General features: G+C 32.8%; 1 protein-coding gene across 1 annotated transcript; it reads left to right on the forward strand.

Annotated features, from left to right (window-relative positions):
* Window positions 1-896: 896 nt before the first annotated feature.
* LOC130820619 (protein CHROMATIN REMODELING 35) lies at window positions 897-10,726 on the forward strand. The gene is made up of 7 exons (XM_057686063.1): window positions 897-1,055; window positions 1,239-1,284; window positions 2,930-3,372; window positions 3,711-3,893; window positions 7,066-7,221; window positions 8,475-10,252; window positions 10,361-10,726. The coding sequence occupies exons 2-7, from the start codon at window positions 1,254-1,256 to the stop codon at window positions 10,362-10,364; spliced, it is 2,595 nt and encodes an 864-aa protein (XP_057542046.1). The 5' UTR covers window positions 897-1,055; window positions 1,239-1,253; the 3' UTR covers window positions 10,365-10,726.
* Window positions 10,727-13,556: the final 2,830 nt, after the last annotated feature.

The following is a 13,556-nucleotide window of genomic DNA, read 5'->3' on the forward strand; positions in this document are numbered from 1 at the left end:
AATTCGGTGTCAGTGTTGTGGAGATTCTGGTCTGCACTTGTTTTAGTTCATGGCTTTGGAGCTAACAAATGATTTGACATTTTTGGTTTGTCTTTTTTGAGCCAACATGTAATTTTAGATGATAGATCGGTATCACATGATTTGCTTGTTAATTCGTATGTCACAATACGAGATTCATTCTAGATTCATTCTTAATGGACTAAAAATAACCCAAACCAAAATTCGCTTTTTTCAATTCGCTATTCTCTCTGCGAATTATGTGACACTGTGATATATATATATATATATATATATATATATTATCATTAGTCAATGAATATAATTCAATCGCAATTTCAATATGATGTAAAATTCAATAAAATAAGTTGGACACATGTTCGATACTGGATCTGCAGTATCTATGGATCCGCATATGGGTTCTCAAAATTTAGACCCACAGATTTGGATTCCGATCTAGGTCTTACCACTTAAAACTTAGTTGAGTATACATTATGAAATTTAAGACTTTTTTTTTAGTTAACCCATAATGAGAGAAAAACCATTGGGTAAATAGCTTATAAGTCAATCTTTTGGTTTACATTTAACTTTTGACTTTTTAGTTGGTTAAAAAATAAAAAACGTGTTTGATAAATGATTTTTCAACCAGTTGACTTTAAAGCCTAAATAAAAAAGCAAACTTAATTGACTTTTTCATTGAATTTTGATTTTGATTTGTTAGCCCACCGTTCATCTAATAAACATAACAATTAATACATAAATTTTGCCAAAAATCTCAATAAACAACCGACTTATCCTACTAACTTAACAAACAAAATTACAAATTAAAAAAACATTTTCAGTAAATCAAAAAAGCGAACATGAATGAACAAATCAAACCAAAAAAACCCCAACAGCCATTTACCAAACAACCACTCCTTTCCGGCAAAAGTAAACATCTCTCCCATTCTCTAAACCTGAACAACCTTGTCACTCTCCCGTCTTCACCTCCCAATACTTACATCCTTAAACGCCGTCGTTTCGATCACCATAAACGACTCTGCTTCGATTCTCACAATGTAATCCCTCTATCCTCTCTTCGTTTTTCATGTCTTCTGATTTTCGTCTAGGGTTTTGAAAAATGACAAAATTTCCCCCTTTTTTGTGATCATCTTGTATTTATACTATACATGCAAATGTAGATGTTTTACATGGTTGGAATTGTTTGGTATCATACTAATCTGTAATTGTTTTGATTATAGAAGATTCGATTCGACATGAAGCGTGGCGCTGCTGAAGTTTGTGCAGGTTATTTTCTCCCCCATTTTTATCATTCGAAGTCAAAAACATTTATTTTGTTATTTTCTTTTCACAAGAACAAGCTGCATGATTTTCTTGTTAATTTTTTGTGTTTGATTTTTTTTGGGTCACTCCTTACTACTATTGATGATTTTGTGGGTTGATTGTATGTGCCTTTTGGAGGAGAAATTTGGAGGTCAATGTTCTATATGCTTTAAATTTAATATACTTCATGTTTGAGTCTTTCAAATTTATTCGGTGGAAGTGGGCATGTTTATTGGGAACAAGCAACAACCACTGTGTAAAAATGCCGTAATGATCATGATCGCGGTAACGGATAAGGGACACTGTTATCATAACGCCAAACATTGGCCAAAAGCAAGAGATATCTTTCGAAATGGCTCAAAACACTGTTTTGTTACACTTTCACTAATCGATCTATGCTGGAAATATTGATTGGTTTTTTAAAAAACCCGTACAGTGCGGCTGATGAGCAACCTTGTTTTTTGTTCTATGTTAACAACCTCTTGTAAATGGTAATGCATTATGCATAGGCTGTTTACATATTGAAATCTGACCTGACCCCCTAACACTGTTACCCTGCACAGGAGGGAGTTTTTTATTGGCATTTAGATTGGGATTCAGGTCAATATAATGCTCTGGTTTTTGGATGATTAAGTGGGAAATATTTGAACAATTAAACTTTTTATGGGTAATTTTTTTGGGCGGATTAATTTATGTGGTTCCTAATGGCATAGAAGTATGAAAACTTTTAAATATTCTGTTGCCATGCATGAGCTCTAAGTTTAAGGTTGTGGTTGTATTTTGGTACAAGTAAGTGGCATACATGTGTATCAATGGTACATACATGTATGTAGTTGCATGTTGAGAATGAAAATTGGTTATAGGTTATAGCAGGTGTTGTGAATGCAGTGGAGACGTGGATGTTTTGGTCAATAAATGATTGATGGTGATACGAAATGAACGAATAATTTAACTTCAAAAATTTGTGAAACTTCATTTTTTCTAGTAGATTTAAAAGGTTTGAAGTGCTTTGAGCTATCCCCAGATTTAAATCAAGAGATTTGAGTTGATGGAAACGTAGCTTTTAACACCTTTTTGTATTTTAGTATGCATATCCCTTGTTTTGTGCTTGATTGGATTTATATTACTGTATTGTACACTTCTGTTGCCATATTCTTTTATGAGAAGGGCTGGCCGTTTCTCATATGCATGTTCGTTTTATTTATGTACTAGAGCCCGTCTGTCATTGCAAAGTGTGTTGACATTTCACAATGTAAAATTTATATCTATTTTCTTGTTTGCCTTTGGAAGACTTATTTTTTTGGGGCAGGACATATGGAATCCTTGTTCATCCTCCTCTATCCTTTCTCCACGTATCCCTTTAGCTTCACATTGAACTTCTTGCCTCTTCATTTCCACCCTTTATCCTTGATTATGCAGCACTACATAAATATGGATCTATACTTTGACACTAATGAATTGATGTATACATTTATTTATTTATTTATTTTTTTTTTTAATTTTTTTTATAGATATTTTGTTACATACACTGTATTTTTAATAAAGTTTATTACATGTACTGTTAGTGCTTTATCTTTATAATCTTCAGATTTTTTTCTTTACTGAACAGATAGCTACGATGTGAGTAGGAAACGGATGAAGTTTTCCAATAGAGAACAAAATGGTCAAGTTTATGATTATTCTGATCCATTCACAATTCCAGACCTTTTAGAAAGCATCACCTCTGGTAAATATGGAAGTGTAACAAAAGATGTTGAAGCATTGGTTGCACGAAAGACACTGGTGTTTAACTCGTTATTTACCATGTGTCCTGATCTTGAATGGGCATTACCAAGTGCAATGTACAATAGAGATATAGAAGTGTCGGGCAAGAAAATTAATGATGTTGTCGATTTAGAGAGGTCTGAAACCAAATCAATCATTCCAACTACTGATGTGTATATAATTGATTCGGATGAAGAGGATGTGAACAGAAGACCTCTCAATTATTTTCAAGAAATTTCCTTTCCAAGGCCACTTAATACTCTTGAACTCCATGCACAGAGCTTACTGGTTAGACTATTTTTCGCTAACCATTCATAGCTGATTTTTTGTTTAATGTTATTAACTTACTGCCTTGAACTGTGTTTTGTCTAATCTTATCAACTTACTTGATAAAATTCATACTTGATGTTTGGTATTATTGCACAAAGGTCAATTTGAAAACAACTTTTTTTGTTAATGCAAGCGTAATGTTGCATATATATAATATGTTTGACCCCAATTACAGTTGAATAGTAAGCCTAGGTTGGGGTTAAATTGGGGGTAATAGTATGTAATGAAGATGTGTTTTTATTTAGAGCCATATAATTATTTTTTCATTTATTTAATTTCATAATTTGTAATGACAGAATCCGAATTTCCTGGCTGTTACTACTCCCAAAAAAGAGGATATAAAAGTTGATAAGATTAAAGATAAAGGTACTTACGTAGGTGTTGAAGATGAGTTGAGTGAGGAAGATCATCCGTCTGTTGAAGATGAAGAGCTATCTGACATTTGGAAAGAAATGAATTTTGCTCTAGAATCTACCAAGGTATTTGTGATCCTTCCACTCATGTCATTTGCTGAAGTATCCTCTGGTTGCTGTTTTTTATTGTTTGTGAACTCTGCGTCTCGTTACCTTTCCTTTTTTCTCTATAAATTTATATATACACCTGGAAAAAGCTAAGTCGACTTGCTAACTCGACTTGAACTGATATAACTGGGTTTGAGTTGTGATTTTTGAGCTAGTTAAATAAATTGGTTGACCTGACCTGATGTATTTTTTAAATGGGTTAGGTCAAGATCAAAAATTTTAAACCTGAAACAAACTTGCGTAACCAATTTAATTAAAAGAGTTGATTTCGAGTTTGATTGATCAGTATATAACCTAAACTTAGTTCATTTAATATTTTCCTATTTTTTTTTAGTAAATATAACATAAACAACTCATAAACTAAAACCTTAAAAATGAGGCCTAAAAATCAGATGTAGTCAATGCTAAAAACTCAAAAATGGTAACAAAATACTCTAAACAGGTAGTGAGTAGAAATTAGGTTGACAAAGTTGTGATTTTCAATCCAATTATTTAAGCGGGTTGGGTGTGGGTCAAGGGATTTTTTGACCATTTTATATATGACTCGTAAACTAACCTGTCTTGACTTGATCGCCTATTTATATATATGACTTTACCTTCTTGATTTATGTGTCGTGATTTTCAATCCAATTATTCAAGCGGGTTGGGTTTGGGTCAACGGATTTTTTTGACCATTTTATATATGAATCATAAAGAACCTGTCTTGACCTGATCACCTATTTATATACTTCCACCATTCCAAAATACTTGCAGCAAACATATTTTTGCGCAATCAAATGTGTTTGTTTACATCTAGAGTTATTCATAACTAAAAATTATAAAAATTTGATATTATGAAAATATGCTTCGAGACGAATAAAATAAGATCCCCATATGACTATGTTTTTTTCTCGTATCATAGCCAAAATATGTAAATTACCATAGAATGATGAATAGTGCAAAAGTTGGTTTGGTGCAAGTTATATGGAACGGAGGAAGTATATGACTTTACCTTCTTGAATTATGTGTCGATTATTGCTGCTTTAAGATTTATGTGCATATGTATATTTATTGATGCATTTTTGTGTTGTTTGATATATGTATTTAAACTTCTAGCTGGTGTTTAATTGCATGTTGCGCTTCACCAATTGAAGAAAACTGTTTGACTGTAAGGAACAAATTGATTTCAATATTTTTTTAATGGGTAAAAGAATTTTGAAAGTTCAAGATAATAGTACACAATGTATTGGAATGCAACATTTAGTCTAAACTCTAGAGTAAAACACAACAATAATACTAAAGCCTTAATCTCAAAAGACAGGGGTCGACTATTGATCGGACTCTACGTCCTCTAATAGTATTACCCCAAGTACACAGTGTAGCATAGTACGCGCAACAATTATGTGTCGAATTCGACATGGAATGGGGTGTATATCAAGAGTTTCTCAATCAAATACTTGGTTCAAGAACTTATATTTTGAGGATTTTTTGGTCAAATAAGACTAAGGCAACTAATTCAAAATCTAAACTACAACTAAACATAAAAACATGTAAAAGTGCAATGAACTAAAGAGCAATGCAAGAATAATTTAGATAAACAAGATAACAAAGAGGGAAATGCTAGGCCTTATCACAAAATAGTTGTTACTAGCCTTCAAACTAAGGACGTGGATATGGGTTATGGGGAAGAAATGCATTTTGGACATTGGTATTCTGTTTCTCGAGCAATATAAAGCTTCCTAAATATACTCAACTACCTATTCTCATGGAACTAAATACATTTCAAGACTTGGAGCACACATTCATTAATTCCCACCACAATATCTACCTATTCTCATGGAGATGGAATGATTTTTAACTATGAATTATCAAAGGAAATTGACTCTCGCCCTCAATTTAATTACACTACATCAATACCTAAACCCATTTCAAACGATAGACCACATATTTAAACTGAAGGTGAGTCAAAGCAATCAAAAATCCCTAGCCTAAGCCAAAATAAAACTACTCACTCATGGTTGGATTTAAGCTAAACAAGATGAAACACATGAATCTATAGTATACGTGATGATTCTAATAGTTATAATTAAAACATGAAACAACATGAACATCCACGATTTCTTTTCATTGCTTGACTTCTTGCACTGGCTCTTTGGGACTCCATTATCTTGAGCATCCACGATTAGGTGAGCAGAGTATTCACCAAATATACTCGGTTTGTACTTTGTTTTGACAAATTGTACAAGGAATTCACCAAAAACACCAAAACACAAAACATAGCGTAAATTCTTAATAAAGCAAGCATATTAGCATAATAGCTCACCCTAATTAAGCCAAATAATGAGGAAAATCATGAATAAGACATGGCTAACTGCCACATGAACCTATAGTTCCGTATCAATTGTCTTTCACACTGATTCTACATCACATAAAGTAAAATACAACGCCTTTATTATTTTGGTATTTGGTTCATGTGGTGATCTTTACACTCTATTAAACTCTCTATGTAGTTAGAAGCAATGTAGTAGTCGATATAGCATATTCTTAATTTTTTTGCTCTTTCTTTATATTAGCCTTTTCTATTGAATTGATCATATAAAGGTTTTTGATGTAATTATGATTTAGGTTTGATCTCATTGCGACTTTTATGTTGATGATTTTTTATCCTTCAAGTTAATGTTGTCTCATATATTTTTTCAGCTATCACCATTAAGTTTCCTTGCAGCAACTTTTCTTCATTCATTCTTTTGTTGCATGATTATAATGGCTCATTAAATCCTTTTATTTATGTAAAGTTACATATGACGTTTGCTACCAAAGGTTAATCGGAAACAACATCTTTTCATTTATGTTAGGTTGCGTACATCCACCCTTTCAAACCTCACCCTAGGTGGAAGCCACTTAATGACATTGGGGTGATGATATGTTGTTACTATTATTGTGTTGCATGATGGTTATAGAACTGTGTGTTTTCTATGCATTATGCATCTTTAAAGATTTTTGGTCCCTTTTATCTTTTTCTCTTTTTTTATGTGACTATTGTTAAGATTAGGCTTTGGCATTGTTGTAGTATTGTATTGTTGTGTTCTATATAATCTTTGATTATTTTTCTTTAAAATATATGATTTTTTCCATGCATTTCTATTTGCAGGATGCTGCATTTCATTCAGGTGATGAACATTCAGAGGAAGAGGATGAGGGTTGTGATCATTCATATGTCCTTAAAGATGATATTGGTTACGTGTGTCGTGTTTGTGGAGTTGTTCAAAGGGCAATTGAAACTATATTTGATTTTCAGTATATAAAGGTGTCAATAACTTTTTTTAAAAATATTCTTTTAGTCTATATTTGCATATACCTTTTTGAAACCTGTTACTTCTCTTTATGGTCGGATATAGAAATGTAAGTTTGATTTGAGTTTGGTCTACTAAATCTACTAATTGCTTTGGGTGCTTCTATGGATACTTGAACTCTGCCCATAAAATATTGAATTATGGTACCATTTATGGCATTATTTAGATGGAGAATTGACTCGACATTATACTTTCCAGTATATTTTTTTTTTGAAATAAAAAGTTACATTCTCCATTTTTTGACTTGCAGTTTGTGTGTGTGTGTGTGGGTGTGGGTGTTTGGGGGGGGGGGGGGGGGGGGTAGAAGATGGAGAGGAGGGTGTAACAAATTTGAATCCATGTGATGTAAAAAGAGATAGGAGGAAACTATAGAGATAAAGGAAGCGTTGCGCGTACTTTGCAACCTGCATAAAAAAGAATTTTGTTGGAAAATATGAGTGATCATTATTAATTTATATATTTTATGGTAAAAAATAGTGTAGTTTTTCATTGTTAGTCATGAAGATTCAGATAAATCTCATTAGATTAAGAGAATGATGTCTATTTGGATTAAGGTTTTGGCATTGTCATTGTGCAGTAGATATTTAAAATAAAATGGCAACATTTGTTATAGAAGTATATATTTGTCACATTTAAGGCTGTATGTAATTTATAAATGTCTTGCTTTTGTGATGTAGCTCTTTGAGTTGTAATGGTAGTTTGAGTTTTGTAGTGATATATTCTGATCGATTCCTATGAAAAACGCCTGAGGGCCAATATGATTTTTGGTTAATATGGGTTGGAAAAACTTTTAAATGTCAAAACTAAGATGTTGTTAACTTTGCATTGTACTTCTATTAGGTATTTCTGTAGGACTGAACATGCTACCTTGCTGCTGAATATTGCTTTGAATGCTTACTGTCCTGGTCTCGATGTTAGTAGTTTTCTGACTGATGTGTGGTTCTGATGCATGTATTTTGCTGCGTTACAACTATATATTACTTGGACTCAAAGTTTCGTCAGTTTAGGTTTAAACTGAGCATGGCCCCTGGAAATATATAGTATGTTGGACACAAGTCATTTGTTATCATTGTCAGTATTGATGTTGATTCTTGTTTGTCTGCATTGTTCTTCTCTGCCTCTCGTATTGTTTATGTGAAAGTCTTTATGGCTTATATTGACACCATTTACTTTTGATGACTTTTGCCTAAACTAATCATAATATCAGGCTGCGCGATCGAGAACTTACAGATCCGAATCACGTTCTAACAAAGAGAATGATGTCGTTGACACTTACGCAGACGAGAAGTTGTCTGGGGTTGATTTAGCTGTGAAAGAAGTCTCTGCTCACCCTAGGCATAAGAAGCAAATGAAGCCTCATCAGTTAGAAGGATTTAACTTCTTGCTGAGCAACTTAATAACGGAAAAACCTGGTGGCTGCATCTTGGCCCATGCTCCAGGGTCTGGAAAAACTTTCATGATTATCAGTTTCATGCAGAGTTTTCTGGCCCAGTATCCAGATGCTAGGCCATTGGTCGTGCTTCCAAAGGGTATTCTTCCTACATGGAAAAAGGAGTTCCAAAGATGGCAAGTGGAGGACATTCCTTTACTTGATTTTTATTCTATGAAAGCTGATAATAGGATTCAGCAAAGGGAAGTCCTCAAACAGTGGGTAGAGCGGAGGAGCATACTCTTTTTGGGCTATAAGCAATTCTCTAATATTATTACTGGTGACAGCTCGTGCACCACGAATGCTTATTGCCAGAACGCACTGCTCAAGCGTCCGGATATCCTTATCTTGGATGAAGGTCACACTCCTAGAAATGAGAACACTGATGTGCTGAATTCACTTGCCAAGGTCCAGACTCCTAGGAAGGTAGTGCTATCTGGTACACTATACCAAAATCATGTCAAAGAGGTATTCACTATCTTAAATCTGGTGCGTCCAAAATTTTTGAAGATGGACACTTCCCGAAGCATTAAGAAACGTATCTTGAGTAGAGTACAGTTTCAAGGGTTCAAGAAGCAGCTAAAAGGTGGAAATGTGGAGAGCAACTTTTTTGACCTTGTTGAATACACCCTTCAGCAGGAAGAGGATTGGAAAAGAAAGGAGGCTGTGATAAAAGACTTGAGGGAGATGACTAGCAAGGTTTTACACTACTACAGGGGAGACTTCTTGGATGATCTCCCAGGACTTTTAGACTTTACTGTTCTTCTTGGACTGAGTCCTCAACAGAAAATCGAAATTGACAAGCTGAAGAAGAGGGAAAAAACAAAATTTAGAAAAACTTCTTTAGGTTGTGCAGTTTACACTCACCCAAAGCTGAAGCAGTTTTCAGATAATAATACTACAACCGAGAAACTTCCCCATGACATCTCTAAGATTGATGAGCTTATCGAAAGGATAGATATAAGAGATGGTGTCAAGGCTAAATTTTTCCTTAATATGCTGGGTTTGTGTGAAAGTACGGGTGAGAAGCTACTGGTGTTTAGCCAGTATTTGCTACCTTTGAAGTTTTTGGAAAGATTGACCATCTATAAGAAGGCTTGGACTATAGGTAAAGAAATTTTCATGATAATTGGTGATACAGCTACAGAGCAGCGAGAATTGCATATGGAACGATTCAATAATTCTCCTGATGCAAGGGTCTTTTTTGGATCTATCAAAGCTTGCGGAGAAGGAATATCTCTCGTGGGGGCTTCTCGCATTATAATCTTGGATGTCCATCTCAATCCATCTGTATCTCGCCAAGCAATAGGGCGTGCTTTTCGACCTGGTCAGGTGAAGAAAGTTTTTTCTTATAGACTTGTTGCTGCAGACTCTCCAGAAGAAGAAGACCATCTCACGTGTTTCAAGAAAGAACAAATTGCAAAAAGGTGGTTTGAATGGAATGAATACCGTGGCAGCCAAGATTTCGGGATGGAAGCCGTCGATATTAAAGACTCGGGGGATTCATTCCTGGAAAGCCAGTCACTTGCTGAGGATGTGAAGGCTCTGCACAGAAGGTTAGTTCAGTTTTCTCATCTCCATTTTTCGGTCTCGTATTTTCTTTTTCTTCATTCATCAGCTTTAATATTTACTGTTACTGTATACTTTTATATGATGTGTTGTAGGTAACTGTCCGTTGTGGAAGCTTCCAGAAGATGCTTAACAATTTAGGTATGCATAGTTTTTTGCTTTTGATCAACCCAAGTTTGTACAGTCCTACAGGGTACCAAGACTGGATGATAAGCATTGAAACTATGATTTTTTAGGTAAGTTTTTAAATGTCAATGCCTTTAGCTGGTTAAGATTGTGTTTTGATGAAACCGCACTACAAACTCTTGTGCTACGATCCTGCATTTCTGGCACATGCACTTTTAAAATGCTAACATGTGTATATGCTCTTAGACAAATGCATTTCCTAAATCGCTGTTTGACATATTATCTTAGAAATACTATTGATCATTTACTCATTCATTCATCTGCATAACTAAAAACACCGAAGTTTGTGAAAGGCGGTTACAAGCTTATAGCGATTTTGAGATTCGATAAACAAATATGGAATGTATGGGAACCTTAGGTATCTTTAATCTGTTTGTGATTCCATAAGAGAGTATGAGTTTAGGTTCCCTATGAAGTATGATGGAATTCTCACTATTAACCTTTTATAAAGTGATGTAGGATTTTAGTTTGTTGTTATAAATAGCCACAAATTTAACGTTGTTGCCTTTGTTAGGTTCCTTGTTATTTTATTTTATTCGTGGGTAGGTTAGAGAACTCGTACATCTCAGGGGAGAAAAAAAATTTGAAATCTGATTTCTTGTTATATGGTAGAAAGAAAAATCCTCAACTATTAGATTTATTCATGATTCTTTTGTTAGTTTCTTTGTTTTTATCTTGTAAATTATTTGAATATCAATTGTTAAGAAGAAATTGATTAGAAACTTGTTCAAAGATTTGTAATTATCATTTTATAGTTGATCAAGTTGTTTTTCTAATAGATGATACAAATGAAGTATATATTTTTTTTTTCAATAAAAATGGTGGATTTTGTTGTTGGCTTGTTGGCTTATAATTAATTAGTTTTTGAAAATTAAGGATAAATGTTGACCTTGATAAGAAGAAATTTTCAAACTAAACAAAAGAAATTGGGGTCTTTCTAGGTGGTAGTTCGAGATAATGATGATTTATGAGGTAGATAATAAAAAATTCATGGCTACCTGATTGTCAAATAAATTCTATTTTTCAAAGTGATTCTATGAAAGACTTTAATAATCAACATTATTACTTATTTGCTAAAAATATGCCTACAATTTGATTATTATGATATGATTTATAAATAGTTATCTCGGAAAATATACCACTCAGCTCAAAATTACTAGCAAGTCGAAGTTAAATGCTTTTATGGTCAAGTTTTAAGCGAGATATACTGAATATGATGATGATGATAATGGCATGTACTTCTACTGCTCTTTTGGAATTACATTATTTGACACCAAAAACTTTCATATATGCATCATTTCAGAGGGATAGAGGAAGTATTCATTTTAGTTTTTTGTTAAATAAGTCAAAATTTAAAATAACGGAGAAATTATAATGAAATCACTTTTCACAAATGGGGGATGAGAACATCAAGCATCAGCATAGTATCATCTCTCATAAATTAAAGAGTCACAACCTAAATCATGAATTTTGAACGACCCAAAAGTAAGATTATATTACAAATTCACAATTGAAGCGATGAAGAATATATATATATATATATATATATATATATATATATATATATATATATATATATATATATGTATATATATATTTGAAGTAGCTACGATTAAGAAATATTTAGGGATGAAGATACATAAAAGATTTTATAACACTGTTTATTATATATTTTAAAAATATTTTGGTTTGAAAAATAGGTAATTGTACTAAAGCAAAAGTATTTATGCTAATATTTGACCCATTTATTAAAAAGAATTATAATTCATGTGCGATTAAATATCTTGCACATGTTTAGAGACACTATTAATTTAGAGAACAATTACAAAGGAGAGGTTACTCAAAACATAGCTAGACATATTTTTAATTTTATCAAAATCCCATATCTAATTTTCCTACAAATTGGTTTCTTAATACAACATGAATAATTGAATATCAACTTCACCAAACCAAAAAACATGCAATTTATCTTCAATATCAAATTTTCTATTATGTTTGTAATTTGGGCATTATATATGATGGTCACATTTTATATTTGTTTAGATGTGAAGAAAAACAAAATATATAAAGAATCTATCTTTCCATTTGGTGAAGAAAAATAAATATGACCTCATGAATGGTTGACATTGTTAGACATCAATGCACACTCAATATTTAGAGTTGATTCTCCCAAATTTTTAAGATTTATGATGTTGATGGAGTCTAAAAGAGATACACAAAGGCAACAAAGTAAACAACTTTTTAATGTCAAATTCAATGATCAAGACTCATGCCACCAATTCTAGCACCACCATCATAGTAGTCTCCAATGAAATTTTAATCTCATCTATTGTGTTGGTGTAAATGGTCTAGAATACAGTTCTCTTGTTCTCAAGTTTAGTGTTGATTGTAATAGCAAATTAAAGATTTGATGCAAAAATTGCACAACTATAGAATTTAATACAATTGTAAAAGTTACTCAATATACTTCAAACCTTTAAATGTCAATTTTCACGCCTTAAATGGTTAATTTCAAGCTTTAAAATGACAATTTAAAGGCTTAAAAGATAAATTTTAAGATTTAAAAAGCCTATTCTAAAGCATGCATTTAATATCTACTACAAACCTTAAAATGCCAAATCCAAGCCTTAAATGGCCAATTCCAAGCCTTAACAAGACAACCAAGCTCCAATACTAACTCAAATAATACAAGGTCTATTCCAAGTCTCATAATGATAATTCCAAAACTTAGAAAGCATTTTTTAAGACGTATAATGCTTGATCAAAGAGAAAAAAGCAACATTAGTATAAAGCACTCCAATATTAAACTTGTTTACTGAAATAATATATGACATTTTTCAAGCTTTAAAGTAGGGACTATAAGCCATGAATTAGGGATTTTAAGCTTTAAAATTAACATTTTAACTGTTGAAGTAAGCTTAAAATGCCCATTTTAAGGCATAAAAATACTATAAAGTCTTTGGAGAAGGAATGTTAAGGCTTAGAGTAAGGGTTTTAAGCCTTAAAATGGGCTTTTTAAATTTTCAAACGGGTGTTTCAAAGCCTTAAAAATAAAAAAAAAACAATTGAACTAGGCTGGTCGCATGTGTGAGGCGGTTGCATTCA

This window comes from Amaranthus tricolor, chromosome 1 (genome assembly GCF_026212465.1).
Source record: "Amaranthus tricolor cultivar Red isolate AtriRed21 chromosome 1, ASM2621246v1, whole genome shotgun sequence".
In the NCBI taxonomy this organism is placed as follows: domain Eukaryota; kingdom Viridiplantae; phylum Streptophyta; class Magnoliopsida; order Caryophyllales; family Amaranthaceae; genus Amaranthus; species Amaranthus tricolor.